General features: G+C 43.1%; 1 protein-coding gene across 11 annotated transcripts in view; it reads left to right on the forward strand.

Annotated features, from left to right (window-relative positions):
* The window catches only part of MYCBP2 (MYC binding protein 2), a 342,387-nt gene that overhangs the window by 231,041 nt on the left and 89,508 nt on the right, over window positions 1-21,838 (forward strand). For 9 of the 11 annotated variants that reach the window (XM_085852542.1, XM_085852548.1, XM_085852544.1 and 6 more), the window contains 7 exons: window positions 473-694; window positions 7,740-7,872; window positions 8,165-8,272; window positions 12,385-12,588; window positions 16,538-18,559; window positions 20,964-21,133; window positions 21,288-21,514. In XM_085852542.1, the coding sequence (XP_085708668.1) occupies window positions 473-694; window positions 7,740-7,872; window positions 8,165-8,272; window positions 12,385-12,588; window positions 16,538-18,559; window positions 20,964-21,133; window positions 21,288-21,514 (3,086 nt within the window). The remainder of the gene's footprint in view (window positions 1-472; window positions 695-7,739; window positions 7,873-8,164; window positions 8,273-12,384; window positions 12,589-16,537; window positions 18,560-20,963; window positions 21,134-21,287; window positions 21,515-21,838) is intronic. The other 2 variants (XM_085852550.1, XM_085852551.1) reach the window with 2 other exon arrangements.

Below are 21,838 nucleotides of genomic sequence, written 5' to 3' on the forward strand. Positions count from 1 at the left end.
TAATGCCTCCATCCACAGATCACATGTGGTCGCCCAATGTTTTGATGAGCATGACACTGATGTTATCCTCAAGTCATGACCTTCTCAGTCACAAGGTCCTAACCCAATTGAGCATTTATGGGATATTCTGGAATGACGCCTGAGACGGCGTTTTCCACCTCCATCAAACAGGTGTGAGTTGATTGACTTTCTCGTGGAAGAATGGTGCCGCATCCCTCCTGCAGAATTCCAGACATTGTTGGATTCTATGCAATGGCACATGTCAGGCTATACTGGCGCATGTGGTAGCCCAATGGCTATTAAGTGACTTTACACTGGCGTTTCCATTTTTTTGTCCACTACCTGTAGGTTAATAAAGGGAAGGGAGGAAAGGGAAATACAGGAACGGGAGGAAAGGGGAATACAGGGGGAGGTAGAAAGGAGAATCCTTGTCAAATCCTAATGTGTCTGAAAACATCCATCAACTTTCCAGGAGCCAAAATCTATCTACGATGGGCTCATGAAGGAAGCTGTAGGGCGCAGGCTGGCTGAGGTCGGTGCCAAAGAGAGAGCATCGCATGTGCATGGTGGAGCTGCTACGTATCACGTCGTGCGGACAGGCACATCCGGTCACAACGTGAGGAGCCGCCCAAATCTTCGAGGCATTCCAGTGGGCACCTTGCTCCTAGGAAACAAAGTCAAGGCCTTAGGAGAGGTTCGTACTGTTTGTTCATCGGTTTCATTACTTGATGTTCAGAAGATAACAGGACAGCAGAGTCTATGGGCACAATGTAGAATATTATTACAATAAACTAGTGGAAAAGTTGTCATTAATTATTTGGGGGGGGGGGTGGGTTACAGTATTGAATTTCTTACAGTATTGTAAAATATAAATCTAATTTGTTAAATTTCTCACCATGTATCAGACAGGATTTGTTTGAGCTTTTTTACCACACTTTGTGTACTTTTATTGTTTGCTGTATTGTATTTGTGGCCAATTTGTCAACGTTGTCCGGCCTCCTTTGTGCACTTTTATTGTTTGCTGTATTTGTGGCAGTTTTGTCTTAGATGCCCAGTCACAATGTCAGCATCATGAAAAACGTACCTTGTACTTTATGGGAAGTTTGTAGGGGAAGGGGAGACTGAGTGGGTAACATTATGCTCTGAGCAAGTAATAATCCTCAAACAACAAAGTTGGTGCAAATATTTTTGCATACAGCTTGTATTTCTTTTTTTATTTTATTTTGTAATAGTCGAAGCTCATGAGGGATTTAACTGACATTCATAGACTGGCAGAGTCTAACCATTACACCACCAATTCTGATACAAGTTGCCAGCACCTCTATCACTTCACAACTGCATCTTTTTGGGGGGAGGGTGGGGGGGGGGACAAAAACCCAAAGGTCCGGCCATCGGCACTTCATACTTTTGCTCATACATATATCCCCATTCACTTCCTGCACATGCTCATCTGTGGTGTCCAAGCATTTATTTTGTCTGCCTCTTCCCCTTAGAGCAGTGGTTCTTCACTTTTTGGCCCCACGACCCCATCAGACATTCTTGGCCAGTACCATGACCCCCGAAACAAAAATTGAAAAAAAAAGCAGCCCGATTTATTGAAAACATGTCTGCCAATACTCATTCAATGGGATGGCTGAAATTGCTTCGCAGCCATCACGCGATCAAAATGAGGACGAATGCTCGACAGGCAGCACCTCTTGTCAGTGTCAATCACAAGCCTATTGCGTGCCTTCGTTTTCAGAGTTACCATGGTTGAGAATCCAGCCTCACAGCGATAAGTTGAGGGGTACTGGACCAATAGGGTCAGGGCCCTCTTCGAAAGAACAGGGACAGTCTTTCACTTTCAGCCAAAATGTGGTAAGCTCTTGTTCCAGGAAGTCACTCTTGAGCTGTGCATCTTCATGAATTCGGGAAAATTCAAACTTCGCAGCCACGTAAGTATCTCTGATGGCACCATCTTCAACGGAAAAGAGTCGGATGATCCACTCATCACGAGAGCGGTCGTCCAGTCCGGGGAAGTAACGTTCGATGGCTTCACTAATTGCCAGAAGGTGGGTTGAGGTCTCCTCGTGGAAGTGTCATTCAGCATCTGGCGTAGCATCCAGAAGAGTCGTCATCTCAGGGAAGATAGTCGTGTCACCGTCCTGGACTCTTCTCTGGTAAAGGTGAATCTTCCTCCTGAACGCTGCCACTTTGTCATGAGCCGTGTGTAGTATTGGAAGGTTTCCTTGAAGTGACAGGTTCAAGGAATTCAGTAAGCAACCTTCATCACGAACAGTTCATCCTGCATCTTTTCATGAATCTAATTCTCCTTCTCGGTACACCCTCTCTCCAAGCAGAGTGCTATTTCCTCTCGAAGTTCAATCACACGATTGAGAACTTTACTACACGAAAGCCAGCGCACCTCTGTGTGGAATATCAGAACAGTGAAATCGGCTCCCATTTCTTCACACATCACTTTGAAGATTCTTGAGTTTGTTGCGCTCCCTCGGATGTGGTTCAAAATCTTCACCACATCTGAAAGCACCACGATCGCACATGATCCAGGCCACACACTGTTCGTGTGTGTATAAGTACGCGCATACGCAAACAAAATACTGTGTGTAGTATGTACCTTTGTGAGGTTCCTAAAAATGGGCTCAACAAATTGATATGTTATTTATAACCCCTTCATGTTAAGAATCTAGGGGTTAGAGTGTCTGATCTGAGTGTGCGATGTCAGCGGTTCAAACCCTTGCCGAGTCACACCAAATACTTTAAAAATGGTGCGTACTGCTTCCTTGCTTGATTCCCAGCAGTTAAAAAGGATGGAGCATGGGTAAACAACCATAGGTTGGCAATCATAGCACAGGCTTTGGTGGGCCTAATGGCCTCCTTCTGTATTGAAGTTCGTTGTTGGGAAACTTGTTGTATTATTATTATTATTATCCCCCCCCCCCCCCGGAGGGAGGGAGCGGGATATTGTAATCGTCCGGTTTGTTTGTCTGTCTGTTAGCAACTTTACGGCAAAACGGCTTTCGCAAACACGATCAAATTTAATCCACAGGTGGGCAATGAACCTTGGACGACCCCATTAACTTTTGGGTCCAATTGGATCAAAGGTCAAGGTCAAGGTCCTGAAAAGATCAAAATCGTTTTTCGCTCATAACTTCGTCAAAAATGATCAGATTTACTTCAAACTAAGCATATAGTGAACCTTATTATCTTGCCAAAACGAAGTTTTTGCAAGATATGTTAGTCAGCTTGTATGTTTTTTTTTGTTTTTTTTGTCTGTAATCATGTATCGATCACTCTGCAGAGCACAGTTATCATTGGAAATTTTTGTAACTTCACATATCAGAGTTCTATGGAGGTCCCTTTCAGCGCATAAAATTTTCAAGGTCAAAGGTCAAGGTCACTTTGTCGCAAATCAGGGGAGTCGACGAAACCCTTATTTTTTGAGTAATTTTGATCAGATCGTCTTCAAACTTCATGGGAATATAGCTCATGGTCTGGCGCTCAGCTGATTAATTTTTGGTGGCGATCGGCCTTGACCTTCATGGTTAGTGCTGGAGGTTGAAAGTTTTTTACCCCAAGGTCAAATTTTGAAATCTTAGATACCATATCGAGTAATACCTCATATGAAAGCGCTTCATAAGTGCTTTCCAGATCTGTCAAAAGTTTGACGCTATGACGTCATTTGATAACGTCATGACGAAAAAACGGATTTTCATGAAAATTTTATTTCCTCAGTTCTTCTCAAAATCTATTGATATTTCATGTACAACGGTCCTGGAGAGATACCATTAACCGTATGAAAATATAAAGGTCAAGGTCACAAAAAGGTCAAGCATCAAGGTCGACGAAACCCTTATATTTTTGAGTAACTTTAATCGTATAAATAAGTCACTCATGTTCACATTTTGGCAAGATACTGGTCACTCTGGGGGTGATATTGCTTTTTATTCTATTTGTCACTTATAATCCTACCCATTCCTATTGTGAAAAATGCATATTTGTGAACATCGGTAGGGTCCGAAGTTTTAGAGGTCATGGTCATTGGTCAAAATTACAAATTTTCCATTATAAATCAAAAAAAGTTAGGAATATGCGTGTTTACTATGGAAGACATATATCAATTCCTTTATTGGCCTTCATTTGACAACATGACCTTTGACCTTACGTGGCCTTGAAAGGTCAAAATCATTTTACGGTCATAACTTCGTCAAAAATGGTTTAATTGACTTCAAACTAAGACTAAAATATTCCTTATTCTATTCCTTATAATCAACATTCAGGTTAAGGATGTATCAAATTTAAATTTGATCCCCAAAATAACTTTATGCCTTAAATGGGCAGGATTTGTTGTGCCTGGCACCACTTGTTATAAATATTATTATTATTATTATTATTATTATTATTATTATTATTATTATTATTATAAGCACCTGCTTCCAATGGGAGCCACCAGGGGTGTCATGTTATTATCTTTATGATTATTAATACCATAGCAGAGTACCCAACCGATGGGCGGTCTTGTTTGAAGCGTGCAAGATGTTCTTCTGACCTTCTTGGTCCAAGCGTGTTCCACATATGTAACACATTATTACCGGCAGAGTACCCGCCCTATGGGCGATTTTTGTTCAAAGCATGCAATACGTTCTTCTGACGCGTCTCTTTATTTGGGTGTTGTATTGGGAACAGACCAGCTGAAATTTTTTTTTCTTCCATACCTTGATGGAATCAAATGAAACTTGCTCAAGCACAACTTCATGGTGCCCTCATCAATCGCTTAAAGGTTCAGTGTCCTCGGTTGAATCCTCTTGGAGTAGACCATACATACATACATACAAACATACATACATACATACATACATACATACTTTCCCTCCATTTTAGATATAGATTATTATTATTGTTACTTCCCTTTAATGATAATAAAGGAAAGTAGTCCACTATGGCAGACAAAACTAGGAGTTCATATGCAATTTTACACCATGGGGGATGAGTGCAATAATGAACACATTAGTGGCCAGGGAGGAGGAGGAGGACTTGGGAGTCCTCTTTGACCAAAGCTTATTTTTCAGTTGTCATAAAGCTGACACTAACTCCGGAGAGCCAACTCCAGGTTAGTCATCATTGGAAGAGCATTCTAATGAATATACAGAAAGGGACTTGTCCTGCTTTACAAATCAATAGTACTTTCAACATTGAAATACTGTATTACAATCTGAACCCCATTCTATTTTTTTTTTAAAAGGTTGAAGATCATCTTGAGAAAGTACAACAGAGAACAACCAGACTGGTCTCAGAACTCCATGGCCTAGAATATCCAGAGAGGTTGAAAATGCTTCGGATACACACTCTGTTGATAGAGTGGAGGTGATACAAATTTTCAATATCTTCCGAAGGCTGGACAACATAGATTGTTTGTTTTTTTTTACATGAGATTAGTGAAGCAAGATAAGAGGTTATTCACTGAAACTGAAAAAGTTTCATTTTCGGACGAGTATCAATTTCTGGAATTCTCAGTTATGTATTTGAGTCGGTCATTCTGAATCAGTTTCAGTCTGCACTTGAGAAACACTGGTTTGACCATCCCTGAAGTACAACCCATATCCAAGCATCTTCCTGGTATGGTGATGAGGGGAAAATAAGTATTGCTTAAAATCTCTACATCCAGTAACAAAGTAAAGAAGAGGAACCTCAAGAGGAAGAGGAAGAACTATAAGAGCAAGAAAAGAACAGTAGGAAGAAGTCACCATTAATTCCCAATCGATGGAACATACAGGTAGGTATCAGTATACTAACAGATGAGCTCTTCAATAACGTTGATTTAATGCCTGGAGAGGACAGGAGATATTTCTCTTCCTTAGAAAGGAACTTTTTTATGTGTGTGACATAAACTCAGAAACCGTTTGACATGGGGTCACGTGATACCTCTATGGAAGCATCTCCGCCCTGGGAACGCAGCAGCAATATTGTTTCCTGTGGGGATGGAGGCAGGAAATGTGGCTCACTTTTACACAGGTTTAAAGCCATTTTTATGGTTTGTTCGTTGAAAACAAATCCACCATACCATAACACACAACACAACACACTGCCACGTGATGCCTCCTTTGAAATTGACATTAAGGATGTTTTTGCCAAAAACAAAAACACAGAAGCCTTTGAGGTCATGCCTCTCGCACTTGGGAGAGAAATCAAGCCAGAGGCACATTTCTGGCTCACTTTTGAGTTTTATGGTTCAATTCCCAACCCAGTGATAAACGGATAGATTAGTACTTTGCAGACAGGGCGTTGCATCATAAAGTGCGGTGTCCCTCAGATGCACGTTAAGTCTTTTGTAGTCCTGCTCGCATTAGTTGGTGCATGTTGGAGATCTCACAGTCTCTTGTGAAGAGTTAGCGAGTTTTATTGCCAACTCCCTGAACAAATTATAATATCATGCCCAAATCACCTCCCATCAAACATAAGGCCTGATTAGTTCATTCATAATATTTGAGCCAATACAGTTCACCGGCTGACCCCACAAGATGGTGTGAATAATTTGGGCCATTAAACTAGTTAGTTGTGGAGTACAGTAGTTTGGTTCATATTGCCTTTGCCGCATGAGGATAAATGGGTATGTTTGCAGACATGGTGTCTCCCTTGCATCTGGGGACTCCATGAAGCTTGTGGTCATATGCGGGGCACACTTCCAGTTTATGCTGGTGCATTCACCACCTATTTTATACTATTTCCAAAGATAATTTCATTGAACATAATAACATATTGTAGTTGAACCTTTAGGCTGTCATTAAGACAATAGCTGATTTTTGCATACTGGTTTAAAGGCCAGGCAATTGCTTGCATGCAAACAGTGCCATCCGCAATTGTTCTCTCTATGAGGATGTGAGTTCCTTGATCGCCTAGTCAGCTACGCTGAGTGGGACGCATCGTGCGAATGGATAAAGTGCGACCTGTTAAACATAACTTAGGATGCTCTGTGCTCTGGTACCAGGAAGGTCTGCAGACCATGTCTTCGCTGGAAAGACTTCCTTCAGCAGACCCCTCTGAGAGGCAGCCTCCTCACCTGGTCCTCCCTGACTGGATTGCGACAGATGGATAAGAGCGAGCCACGAGGCAATATTTGAATATTTGATAAGAGCAATAGAAAAAGCCACGAGGGTCCTGAGTTCAAGCCCCGATTTCCACTGAATTCACACCAGGTGGGGTTGACTCAGGCTGTCATCTTTCCGAGGTCGGCAAAATAAGTACCAGTGTACTGGTATAGGGGCACAGCATCAGCGGCATAGTCGCGCCCCAACAAAATGATAACTACCCAGCAGCCAAGCTGCCATATGCAAGAAGAAGAAGAAGATGTGGCAATAAATGTGAATTGTTGCTCCCAGCTTGCTGGCTCGAAGACAGATATCATTTGCATTTTTTCCACCTCCCATCCCTACCCCATTTAGAATCCCATGTGGGCACGGGCAACTGGCGAGTACTACTAAAATAATGAAATCCTGACATTTGCTTGAGCCGTTGCTATTGAATAACTGCTCATGTTTACATCTTAAGTTGAATTGTTTCATCGATTTTATTGATTTACAGTACATGGATGAGGAAACTCTTATTTGATCATGTTGAAGAAAGACTGCACTTAAAGAACATTTTTTGTATACTTCTGTTTTCTTACATGCCTCAAGACCGTATAAGCCCTCAAAAATGCTGTATATATGACGGGCATAGTTGGGACTGCTCACTCTCTTATTTAGGTGACAAACGGTGATGGAGTTTGGATCCAACTTGATCGTGCCAGTATCACCGAGTTTTGTGATGAGGATGAGGGTGAGGCCTGGTCCTTGGCCTGTGATAGCAACGGGTTCCAGTATCTCCGGAATGATGACGGTGAGACTTCTTTGCATTGTGAAGAGAAACTTGCCATGGATGTTGCCATCAGTAGTGTTGGAGGTGACATTTTCGGTGCTACCTTTTTGAAGGACTTTTTTGTTTTCTGAATTACTATACATCTGATGGGTTGTATTTTTGTCATGTTCACTCATCGTTATTCAGTCCTTATCCAACCATTTGATGTTGAATAACTAAATGTACTCATACTTACTTGTTTGCAATTCTGATGCATGCTTCCTGGTTACCTTAGTGAATATGTATACATTTTCCCCATTGCCACCTATTTCAGAGGAAGCTCAGGAAATGAGCGAAGTTCAGCCAGGATGTTCGTTCCCAGTTCCCATCCCAGCTAAGAATGGGCCGAGTGCCTACACACAAGGCTTTGACTTTGCAGTCGGTATGTTACACTGATCACTCTAACGATGTTCTTTATTGCGGTTTTTACCTCCGCCACCAAAGATGGACGGAGGTTATGTTTTCACCCCTGTTCGTCTGTGTGCCTGTTTGTTGTCTGTGTGCCTGTTTGTTTGTTGTCTGTTTGTTTGTTGTCTGTTTGTCTGTGAGCAGGATATCTCAGAAAGTTATGCACGGATTTGGACGAAACTTTCTGAACAAGTTGGGTGTCTAACGAGACCAAATTGATCAGATGTTGGTGAAGATCCAGATCTGGATTCGGATACTATAATTTTCAAGTGATTCTTCACCATTGAGAGATGGGGCCAAAAACTATATACAGTATAGCACGATATCTCAAAAAGTTATTGACGGGTTTGGACAAAACTTGGTGGATGAGTTGTGTAGGTGGACAAGAACAAGCCGATTAGATTTTGGTTCAGGTACGGATTCAGATCCGGCCTACCAGTGGGATACAAAACCTAAAATGTTCAACCTGACGGAGTATCCGCTCTACCGAGTGTTGTTCTAGTTTTGTTTTTATTTTACCTTGAATCTCAATGTGTTTTGCAGCTGCAAGGGTTACCCAAAAATTAAGCTGCCTATTTAAAAAAAAAATCAAAACTTTGCAATTCAACTTTATAACCATGTCATCTCCAACATAATCACTTGGAAAATCTTAAATGTTTTTTCTAAGTTCCCACAGATGGTAGCAATGAGGCTATAATAAAAAGATGTCATTTTGTTACAGCATTGGAGGATGAAACCAATTCCTTTCTCCCATTATTACCGGAAAGGAATATTATGTTCAACACGAAACCTTTAATGATGTGTCTGTTTGTATCACAATGTAACGGATCTTCAGTAAATGAGGAAATTGAGACACAAAGTGAGATTAACGATGGCTAGTTATTTATTTATTTATTTATTTATTTTCTCCTGACAGTCAAGATCCCATTTTCATTGGCTTTCATGCAAAGTGCTTAAAACTTTAAAACCTGTGTATTCTATCCTGACATGGACAATTCCACATCTCACATGAACCTGAGGCCAATGGAGTTTGTTCAGGAATAATTGATGTCACATGGTTTGGCAGCCATATTGGATTGAAGAAAAATATTAAATAATGTTTTCTCTGAAACCGCTTAATCAATCAACGTGAAACTTCATATTTATGGTCTCGTAGTGATGGTGAATACATGTTTTAAATTTTGACTTCATCGGACACATGGTCTGGCAGCCAAGATTATTTAATTTTTTGATCAGAGTTCTTTTTATTTTAGTGATTTTTGTGATTTTTTTATTTTTATTAACCATCACTTGGCTGTACATTGATGGGTTTGAGGGTAGAGGAGTAGCAGGTGAAATGTGGATCCTATCCAGGCTCCTCCTGATGACTTAAACTTTGCTTTTTCCTTGTTTGGGTTCCTTTTGATTACTCCAATGCAGGACTTGTCCTATTAGGTCTTGCATTTGATTTTTGAATTTTAATCCCACTCCAAATTCAATTGAATAATAAATATTAATAATTTTTTAAAAACGTCATAGTCAGGGTCAGATGTCCAATGAAAGCTGGGTTGCATCAATGTGGGACGTCTTGGTACCCGGTCATCACTGCCAACAGTTATAAAGTGGCAGCTCTAATTATGTCTCATTAATTACATAACACACCAGTACACAAACACCATACAAAATACACCACACAAAAGCAGTCCTGGGGCAGGTCTGCAATCTCTGATTGCTCTTTTTCTTGTTTAAAAATAGTTTTGTTTAAGCTGTGCTCAAGGCTGCTCCGTGTTTCATTTTTCTTTGATCTGCACCCCCTCCTACTTTCGTTTTTGTATTTAAAAAAAAATAAAAATTTGTATACCTTGTCGAGGCTCGTATGAGAGCTAACACACAACGCACATCAAGGGGGGCATGAGACGAGGGGAGGGAGTGGGAAGGACAAAACAGTGGGGAACAGAGACATTAGGAGATCTGTGGAAGGGAGAGGGATGGAAAGGGGTATATGGGGAATAGAAGATGGAGATTACAGGGACTTTCCAGAAGGAAAGCAGGGAATTTGAAGGAGGTGGGCTTGGGTGGATTATCGGGGGTAGAAAAGATCGAGGATTTGGATGGGGGATGATAAGAGGTGGTGGTGAACAGCTGTTTTGAAGCCCTGGAGGGAAGAATGGGAATAAATAGAGTGAGGGAGTTTATTCCAAAGGCGGGAAAAAAGAGGAATGAAAGAGTGAAGGTGAGCAGTGATCCGTGATTTTGGTAGTTTTACCAGAAGGGGGTTGTTGGCGGACCTTGAGCGCCCTGCGGAAATGTGGTGGGAACAAATCGCAGACAGAGCAGGGGGGGGGAGGCTGGAGAGGAGACGGTAGAAGACATTAAGACCACCGACCAACCTGCGGTGATTGAGTGAGAGGCTCAAAGACAGCCTCATTGCGGGAGATGACATTGATCCGAAATGCCTTGGTTTTGACAGCGTGAAGCCGAGAAAGGTGGGAGGCAGGAGCACCAGCTCAGAGGGGAGAGCAGTACTCCATCAGGCTGCGGACAAAAGCTTTGTAAGTGGTCAGGAGCTCAGGTGGGCCGAGGAAGGACTTTGCACGACGGAGGATTCCCAGTCGGCGACTGGCTTTGGAGGCGAAGTTTGAAATGTGGCTTTCCCAGGAAAGGTCATGGCAGATAGTGAGACCCAGAAGCTTGAAAGAAAGGACTTCTTCGAGAGGATTTTTGAGAAAGTGGATGGGGGGGGTTCTAAACGGTCCTTTCGAAGAGACATAGTGAGAGTGTGAGATTTGTCCGGATTGAAAGACATGTTCCACGTGTTGGACCAGTTTGTGATTTAATCCAGATCTGCAGTGAGCGAAGAAGCTGCTACTTGCTGGTCTGAGGGATGACCGATGGTATGGCAGAGGGTGGAGTCATCAGCAAAGAGATATAGAGGATTTTCCAGAGAGTCGGAGAGATCATTGATGAAAACTAGAAAAAGAACAGGGTCCAGAACGCTACCTTGAGGAACTCCAGCCTGGACAGGAAGGGGTGATGAAAGAACTCCATTTCGGGCCACACGATGACTGCGACAGGAGAGGAAGTCTGCGAGCCATGAGTGGAGATGGCCTTGGATACCATAGCAAGAGAGTTTGGTGAGCAGGGCAGGGTGCCAGACTGTGTCAAAAGCACGTGATATATCCAGGGATACGGCTCGGATTTCCTGTCTGGCATTGAGGACCTCCATCAATTGTTGGGAGAGCTGAAGCAGCATATCCAGGGTAGAGTGACCTGGTCTGAAACCAAATTGATGATCAGAAATCAAGCCATTGGAGAAGAGGAAGGATTTGATGTCTGATGCGATGATGGATTCCATAACCTTGCTGTTGATTGGGAGAAGGCTGATTGGTCTATAGTTGCAGGGATCTGTTTTTGCACCTTTTTGTGCAGGGCAGTGACGTTTGCTGATTTCCAAGCAGATGGCAGATGACCTTGAGCAAATGAGTGGAATAGAACAGAGAGAGGGTGAGCAAGAGCAGGCTTTGAGGACACGTGGGCTGATGCCACCTGGACCGGTTGCAGAATCTGAGTCGAGGTTTGACAGCAAGGTATCCACTTTGTCAGGAGAAAAGGACATCTGCGGCTCATCGGCTTCAGGGTCATCGGCTGGGAAGTGGGTCCGAGAATTCTCCCTCGCGACCGCGCACCCCCTGAGTCTGGAACAATACTTACGCTGCAGTCCTGAACCTGGAGGTGACTGAGACTGTTCAAACACAAATGGCTCATGGGCCGTGGAGAAAGAGGAAGCAGATGGCATGAAAGAGACAATGTCCGAGGGTCAGTCATGTGATGACCAAGTCGGAGTGAAAGACGAGGTTTTCATTTCACCAAGAGCAATTAGAGATTGCAGACCCGCCCCTGGACTGCTTTTGTGTGGTGTATTTTGTGTGGTGTTTGTGTACTGGTGTGTTATGTAATTAATAAGAGACACAATTGGAGCTGCCACTTTATAACTGTTGCTAGACATCGTGCTGGAATTCTAGCACGATGTAGTTTAATAAAAAAATCAACAGCCATTTATTATGCAGAGTGTATGTGCACTTATTGCTTGTTTCCTTCTTCCACCAGCCACTCCAAGTTTCCAAACAGCCGATGACCCTCTCCATAACACACTTTGTGAAATGAAAACCTCATCTTTCACTCCGACTTGGTCATCACATGACCGACCCTCGGACACTGTCTCTTTCATGCCATCTGCTTCCTCTTTCTCCACGGCGCATGAGCCATTTGTGTTTGGACAGTCTCAGTCACCTCCAGGTTCAGTACTGCAGCGTAAGTATTGTTACAGACTCAGGGGGTGCGCGGTCGCGAGGGAGAATTCTCGGACCCACTTCCCGGCCGATGACCCTGAAGCCGATGAACCGCAGATAACTCCATGGCACGATGGGTTGCTGATCAACCACAGATGCCTTCTGAGTTGCTTAATTTATGTAGGGTCCAGCGTCCAAATCGTGCTTTACCTTACTGGCAAATTACTCACCCCAGATATGGGCTGTGTTTCTCAGTGCTCCACTGTTATCATTCAGAACGTCAAACGATACCATAAGTGGAACTGTGGCTATTGTCGAACCATAACGGAATGGTGGGTCAGAACTCCCTTGTCACTATTACACACGATGGTCGAACCAATGGAAAGAGACAATCGGGCAGTTTGGAAAGCATTTTATCAAGGATTAGCAAAGGCATGTATTTACAAGTCAAATGGATACAGAAGAAATTTGTTACCCTTAAGCACATGCATTGGCCTGTGAAAATATTCACACACACCCTCCAAAGTTTTCACATTTTGATGCCACCTCAGCTTATTTCATGATGCTTTCAAATCAAACTTAATATATTTAGTCTTCGCATGCTACTCCAAAGTGATAAAGCCAAAAAAAAATGCAGATAAAATGTCAATAAGTTAGATTAACAGAGAAAACTAGAAGGGCACTCGGTAGAGTGCATACCTCCGCCACTTAATGCCTGATCCACGAGAACATATCTCGCCCAATATATTTTTTGAAATGTCATGCTATATGTCATTTTTGGCCCTATCTCTCAATGGTGAAGAATCGCTTTAAAAATTTAATAATTCTTGTATCTGGATCGGGATTCGGATCGTCACCAAAATCAAATCAATTCGTCCTTGTCACACACCCAACCTGTCCACCAAGTTTCACCTGAAATCCGTCCATAACCTTTTGAGATATCGTGCTAGATGTTTAGCCCTATCAATGGTGAAGAATCACTTAAAAAATTATAGTATCCGGATCTTCCCCAAAATCGAATCAGTTCGTCTTTGTCACACACCCAACCTGTTCACTGAATTTCATCTGAATCCGTCCACAATTTTTTGAGATATCCTGCACACAAACAGACAGACAGATAGGGGTGAAAACATAACCTCTTTCCACCTTTGGTGGCGGAGGTAATCAGATGATTCTCAGTTGCATAAGTATTCAAACCATTTGCCTAATTTACCCTACGTCACTTCAGGAGCAAATTATTTGTTTGAAAGGTTACAAAATAAGTGTAATACGTTTCACCTGATATAATCAGTGGTTTAACTTAAAACTTAAGCTTTAACCACTTATCTAAGAAGTTTTAAGGTGCAACTCACTTGGTCAACTAACGAGGCAAACATGAAGTCCAAGGAGCTTTCCAAAGAAGTCAGACATAAAGTGGTGGAGAAGCACCATTCAGGAGAGGGTTATAAAAAGATTTCAAAGTCACTCATTATTCCTTTCAGTGTGGTGAAGTCCATCATTAAGAAGTGGAAGACGTATCATACCACCCAGACTCTACCCAGATCAGGTCGCCCATCCAAATTCAGCAGCCAGGTAAGCAGGAAACTGGTTTGGGATGTCACTGTAAATGTAAGAATGACATTGAAAAATCTGCAAGGGTCTTTTGTCTGAGATGGGAGTCCATGTTCATCAATCAACAATATCCCGTTCCCTTCACAAAGCTGGCCTCTATGGACAGGTCGCAATAAAGAAGCCATTACTGAAAAAATATGCATCTAAAAGCTCATATGGAGTTTGCGAAAAAGCATCTCAATGATACTGCAGGCATGTAGAGAAAGGTTTTTGTGGTGAGACGAGACAAAAAATTTAACTTTTTGGTTTAAATTCAAAGCATTATGTCTGGCCCAAGCCTAAAACTGCACATCATAAAAAACATCATAGCTACTGTCAAACATCATGGTGGCAGCATCATGTTATGGGGCTGATTTTCATCAGCAGGGACTGGCAAGCCTTGTCAGGAGAGAAAGCACAATGGATGGAGCAAAGTATAGGAGAATCTTTGATGAAAACCCTGCTTGAGTCAGCTTGAATCTGAAACTGTGTAGGAGATTCGCATTTTAGCAGGACAATGATCTGAAGCACAAAGCTAAAGCCACACTGGAGTGGCTGAATAAGAAGAAAATTTATGTTCTTGAATGGCCCAGTCAAAATCCTGATTTGAACCCAATGAAACATTTATGGCGAGATTGAAGATTTCAGTTCATCGACAATCCTCATCAAACTTGGCAGAACTAGAGCAATTTTCACATGAAGTATGGGCAAATATTTTACTATTTCACTTTGCAAAGATGGTAGAGACCTTCCCAAAAAGACATATAGCAGTCATTGCTGCAACATGTACGTCCACCAATTGCTGACCGAAACTTTTGAAATCAGTGAATGTTGACTTGTACATGTTTTTTTGCAGGCATTCCAAACATGTATCCTCCTTCAACTACAACAGTTTCTAATTTGATATCTTCATTAATGCATAAAACAATAAAACAGTTAATTTGGAAAAAAATGTTTCTACATAATTCGTAATTCATCTAAATGTGGCATTATTGGTCGAGGGTGAATACTTTTGCAGACCACTGTAAGCCCTCTTAGTCAGTCATCTTATCACAATTTCGACAAACACAGGTGCCTCGGTCATTCTGAGGAAATGAGCCAAGAAAGAGTGATGTACAGAGAAAGAAATTAGGTCGAGGCATAGGGTCAGCCTCTCACTCACCCGATACAGGCTGACAGACTTAAGTTGGTCCCAAGGTAAGAAGGGAGAGCGAGGAGAATGAAGAGAAGAGTGGAGGATGTGGTGCGCAATATTGGGAGAGGTGCAGGTAATTCCTGTCGTGCTTTCCAGGAAAGCCTGAGATGCGAGTCAATAACCCAGCCCTAAACCAGGCGAGGGCTTTTTGCTGAATACTCTTGTGCATTCAAAGCAAAAAAATTAGAAGTCGGAAAAGTTAGATAGATGGTGTAAATCAGTGTTTACACCATCTATCTCTCACTGGCACGTCCAAGGAACTCCGTGGCTTCTCAGCTCTCCACTGTTCCGCATCACCAGCCCGTTTGGCCTCACAGGCTCGTTATCCTAGGTTCGTACTTGCAGGTTCAGCCTAAACTCTTCAATGTCCCCAGACTCACGCAAGCCCTCAGCTCTTCTTTGATTCGCGGACTTAAAAAGCCCCTAGGAGGGGCGTTTTTCTGGGACCGAGCAGTCTCAAGCCCAGGTTGAGCTTCGTGCGTGTTGCCTCCTCACTGGTCCATTCCTGTTCCCATGCGACACCCATTGGCTGATGTCAGCTCTTCCCGTGATGCTGACGGCTAAGGCGGGCATCGGTCGTCGACGTCTCGCTGAAGGCCCGCCCATCTGCTGGCGCTGCGTGCTCATGCTATTACGTACTTGGTTGGATTTGTAATCATGGTCCGTGCCGCTTTATGGTGACATTAGTGGATTTGATTTGTATTATTGGTTTTGTACTGTCAGTTGTGATGTTGAGAATTGCAAATCATACATGGATGCGCCGCAGAGGTGTGGAGAAAGAGAGATTGAGAGAGAAGTAGGGATAAAGATGACAGACAGACAGTAACATAAAAATAAAAAAAGATGGTGAAGTATCACAAAGGGGTTCGAATCTTCTTCACAAACACAATGCATTTCCCTTTCCACTGATATGAGGGGAAAAGATGATTTAGCTCAATAAAATTATTCCATATATAACTTCGTTAGAGTTCCCTTATGCATTGGTATGTGTCTCCCCAGCGTCTTCAAAAACCGTAATAGTAATTTTTGCAAGTCGCAAGGATTTTTTGTTGTTGTTGTAGAAATTTGTTATGGATGTGCATACGACCCAAGCTTGATGGGTTATAAACTAGTAAAATAGATAATTCCTTTGGGTGTTTCCTTGTACAATGTACTCGTTTGACTGATTAACTTCCTGCCTTGATAGATGGAGAGGTCATGCACGTGCTGGAGCCGAAGTTTGGAATCGACAGTTCTCAGGTGAACACCGACTTGTTCAAGCACATCAAAGCTGAAGAGAAGGAAGCAAGAATATCTAAGGCAAATGGTGTCCGCAGTGGCCGGAGCCAAGGGAAGCCTGGAGAGCCCAGCCTTCGCTCTGCCTCTGAAGCACTGCTCCTGAAGTCTGATGCTGGAAAGCTGCGCACAGAATCTCATCATGGACGTTCACTCTCTCCAAACCATAACTCTCATGTTACTCCAAAAACAGACTCTCCACGACGTTCTGCCTCACCCATAATCTTCAAGCCCGATTCGCCTTCATTGTCCGGCCGCTCCCTCTCACCAAAGACCAAAGTTTTGTCAGGATCTCACAGCAGGTCGAGTAGCCCAGGTACACACCGTCTGACTTCAGACCAAGGGCGCTTGGGCAGCCCACGTTCTGCCAGCCCTGCTGTCCCTAAGACACTAGTTGGAGAACATAGTCGGCCTTCTAGCCCAGGTTCCAACTGCTCCTCTTTAGAACGATCTCGGTCCTCAGCTGCCGGACTTGGGAAAGGAGCCCGTTCACCTCGCACCCGAAACTCTTTGCTGCAAAACCATAGAGAGCAGTCTCCACAGAGGCTTCCTGCAACCACATCCTGTTCATCGCCATCTGCAGTGTCACCCTCTCATAATGTTGCTTCATCTTCTTTCAGGACAAAGCATGAATCTCAGAGGGCACGTTCAAAATCGGACTCGAGTACTCTTTTGGTTGATGGTTCGGAAGGTAAGACTTGGCGAACTGTAGTGAATGGCCGTGTGGAAAGTGTGCATCCAGAAGATGCTGTTGAAGTAGGGTGCAAACCCTCCGCTCATGTTGTGCAGGAAAATCTTCACAGTGAAATTGTTGATGTTTGTACTTCAAGTGCACTCACTGGGAGCCCTGGAATGGAAGCCTGGCGAAAGGCTGAGGGTAACATTGAAACCATTGGTTCCACAATTATCACAGGTGAGAGCTCTCCATTGCATGGCCGCAGTGATGACGACTCGGATGCTGCTCCACGTGTGCACTTCAGCATTGGCAAGGCTACTCCACGTGCTGAAATTGACCCTCGGTCATCGCCTAAAACGGGACGTCGCAGTCCCTGCCGTTTCGGTCGTGGTAAGAAAGATAAAAGCAGTGGTGCTGGGGCAGGAGGGAAGGTCATCGAGCGAGTGGTTGTAAGGCCTATTAAAGAAGCATTGTCGCCGTCAGTTGCGGATTGTGCTCGCACAGTTTTTGCAGCATTCTTGTGGCATGAGGGCATTGTGCACGATGCCATGGCATGTGCCTCTTACTTGAAGTTCAATCCCGGTTTGGCCAAGGAGGGAGTCACTGTTTCCGCTGACATACATACTGGGTCTGACTCTCATGGCAATGATTCACAGGCAGAAGGGGCAACAGGTTTCGCACCAGAATCAGGGACCGAACGTGAGACAAAGTTGAAAAACCGGCACTCGCTTGCCATCTCGACTTTCCCTGAAGCAAAACACCTGCCACTACCAGGTTCTGTGAATAAGAACCAGGTATTATCAATGCTGCGTGAATCTACTCCAGCCGAAGATGGAGTGGAGGGGAGTGGTAAACTGGTTGGTGCACGACCTCGCTCAGTCCTGCCGCTCACTCTTCAGCACCTTGTCGCATTTTGGGAGGAGGTGTCAGCAGCAACACTGCATGCATCGGTGCAAAACCTCATTTTACCGAGCCCTGGATCATCGGCTCAGGGTCTACAACGAAGGGAATCGGCACGAGAACGTGACAGAGTCAAGAAAGACAAGAAAAAGAAAGGTGATGTGGGAGGGATTGGAGGTGGCGCAGGAGGAGGACCTTTTCGTCCCCGTGCTGGAAATGTGTTTGGAGACCTGGTCCAGTTCGGCTTGGGTGGCGTTGTCGTTGCCGGTGGAGGGCAGGAAAAGGAGACCGTTTGTGAGCTCTGTGGAGGACTCTTTCCTTACCCTGTTACCTATCACATGCGACAGGCACATCCAGGTACGACTTTATTTGACATCTGTAATCAACCAGCACAGAGTAAAACAACCTGTTTTTAGGATTGAAAACATTTCATCATTTGATGCCACTGAAATATTTCGTGAATCTTATCTCATGACTGTGGAAGTATGGTGTAATTACCCTTGCTGAAGGAGAGGGTATTGCATTTGGGTCCGTTTGTTTGTTTGTTTGTTTGTCTGCACAGAACTTTCGTGTTTTTCTTCACAACTGCTTGTCGGATTGAGACAATTTTCACCATTGGTGCAACTACTCAGGCAGAATGTTTTAATGATAATTATGATGTCATAGATCATGTGGTGTGGCAGTCATGTTGGAATAACGGAAAAACTTTGAACCTCCATCTCTGAAATAACACCAAGGAAATTTTTTTAACTTGGCACATAGCAAGCACTCTTCATGGGGAATGTGTGATTTTTTTTTAATGATGTCATAGGTGCCTTCGTTATGACGTCATACTTGCACATGTAGAATGCTACATCTGATTAGTATGAACATTTTTGAGGGTCATCTAGGGATAAAGTGGTCCACAAAAACTGTTTTTGATAATGTCATCGGTCACATGATTCGGCAGCCATATTGTTTTTTTTTTTTTTTTCTTTTTAACCTTCAAAAATCTTCTCTGATTGGCTAAACTGGTCATCACTGCCAGCAGTTATAAAGTGGCAGTTATAATTATGTCTTATTTATTGCATAACACACCAGTACAGAAATGCCACATAAAATACACCACACAACACACCGCACCAAACAAATGCTGACGAGGGTCTGCAATGTCTGATTCGAGTTTCAGGGCGTTTCATCAATTATTCACAGACTTATGCCCTTTTTAGATTTCAAAAATATAACTTATTATACAGGGGTCATGTTATACATGGGGAAAATATCACATATCTCCAGTGTTTAGCTTCCCTGACTCCACCGCACTGCTTCACACCCATTGGCTGGACAGCTGGCCTTACTCCTCCCCAATAAAATCATGCGCCGCCATTGCATGATGCAGCACAGATCAGCAGGCCTGAGGCCTGGGTAGTAGTCCATGGCCTAGTGCAATTGGAATGATCCCAGGTACTTCACCACATTATTATCACAATGTATTATACAGTATGTGCACATAAGCTGTACGCATTTTTGCTTAAGATATGTACATGGGGTTACTTTTTATTATTTTCGGCACCGAACGCGCCATTATATACCGCCCAAACAAACGAACATTCAATGGGACCGGTAGGAGACATGTATTGCAAAGCAATTCTTGCTCTTGTTGTACCTGAGATTATCATGAGGATACGTCAATATTTTTGTTGGGACTCCTAGTGCGTTTTGATTATATATTTTAATTTTTGTATACTTTGCTCTTATTCTTGTTCATAATTGTGGGAAATGTACTTTTTTTTCCTTTTCCCACTAAAATCTTAACAAATAACCAGCCTCACAATGCTTTTGTAATTTGCTGAACTTATTTCCTCTGAGAGCAGCATTTGAGTTTTCCATTGACTGAGAATACAAACCACTTGAATCGATCCCTTGATTTTACAGTGACCCTCCAAAAAGGTGGGGACCCGGGAAAAGTTTAATGGCCTTCACAGTTTTCATTCAATCTCTTTCGTTTTTCAGGACGTCTGAACTGAGTTAAAGGAGAGTGCATCTGCCAAGTTTCTTGACTCTGTGATATTCACATGCCATGTCGTGGACACCTGAAGAAAAGTCATTTTCTGTTGAAAACTATTTGCGGTCAAATTCATACTTACAGACAAGGCTCCTGTTCTGCGCACATTTTTCAACAAGGAAAGTACACAAGTCTCAAATTCAAGTGTTTGTGAAAATAATTAACACAGAATGGCACAGTCTTGAATATGAATTCACCAAACAAGGCCGCTGGCTGACCAAAATCAGGAAGGTCACCCGGTAATATTGCTGCCGTTGCTGACTCAGTCGCCCGCAGTTCCAATAAATCTCTTTGGCTCTGCTCTCATGAACTCAACATCAGCAAAGAAAGCTTGAGGAGAATTCTGAAAACAGTGCATACAAGTCATCAATAAATTTTCTCGATGTGTGGCCCACTGCATTGAGCGAAATGGTGCCATTTGTAGCATTTGTAAACATCGACGTCGTCAGTAATTTAATTGTAAAATTGTCAAATTTTTATGTCGAGAACTGAACTTTTCAGTGATACCTTGACGATGAGTGACTAAGATGATCTGTACATTTTGTTGTTTTATTGGACAATATTAAATTTATTAAACTTTTCCTGGGGCTCACTTTGTTGGGGTCACCCTGTATGAACAACATAGTTGTTCATTGCTGAGAAATCGACTCTGTGAATTTGGGAAAAAACCAAATGATGCTTTATAATTGACCTCAACTCAAACGTGGCTTACCGTAGGTTGTGGACGATATGCTGGGGGCCAAGGCTACAACAGCAGTGGGAACTTCTGTGGAGGTTGGGCTGGAAACTGCGGTGATGGCGGTATGGGTGGCAGCACCTGGTACTTGATCTGTGATGCATGTCGTGAGAAGTACCTTCGTGAGAAACAAGCATCATCCAAGGATAAGGTGGATACTGTTGTGGTCGACAAGCTAATGTACTCTGAAGGAAGGTCCCACTGACAGTATTTTTGATGGCATTACACTAATGCAGTGTCTGTAACTTAATTCCTGTACCAAGCCTTCTGTTCCTAGCATCGCTTCTATGTATACTCGTGTGCAGGTAAAGAAAATTAAGAAGAGGATTACTCAAGTACGGACACCTCGTGCTCTCCCGCCAATGGAGGCTCAGCAAGTGATGAAGGCCAATGCCATGTTTTTGCTGTCACTTGCAAGCTCTGCAGAATCTGCTGGTCCAACCTACTATCCTCATCGGCCAGTAAGCCAATCTCCTTGCAGTGCCAACCTCCCACAAAAGTTGCCGTGCCTGTACCTGCATACCCTCGCCAGGTTGGTGACTTATGGATGAGACTCTTGGTCTTTTGACACAAATCAAGCTCTCTATAAATTTCCTGGTCCTTCATGCAATTGTCTGTCTTTCAGAGTGTGTTTGTCTTTGAGAGGGTTTATAATTAAGGTGATTGCGTCAAAAGGCATCATTTAGTTGACGTGTTTTCACGATTAGATAATTGTTGTAACTTTGTGTTTGTTGAAGTTAGTTGAGACAATCCTGGTTGAGAGCAAGGTAGCTGAAGTTGGTGGGGTAAGTTTTGAGAAAATGTGCAAGTATGGCTGCATTTCTGATTTTGCATTGAAATGATAAACACTTTGGAT

The sequence above is a fragment of the Eptatretus burgeri genome, chromosome 13, assembly GCF_056783735.1.
Source record: "Eptatretus burgeri isolate ZD-2024b chromosome 13, Ebu_testis_v1, whole genome shotgun sequence".
Lineage (NCBI taxonomy): Eukaryota > Metazoa > Chordata > Myxini > Myxiniformes > Myxinidae > Eptatretus > Eptatretus burgeri.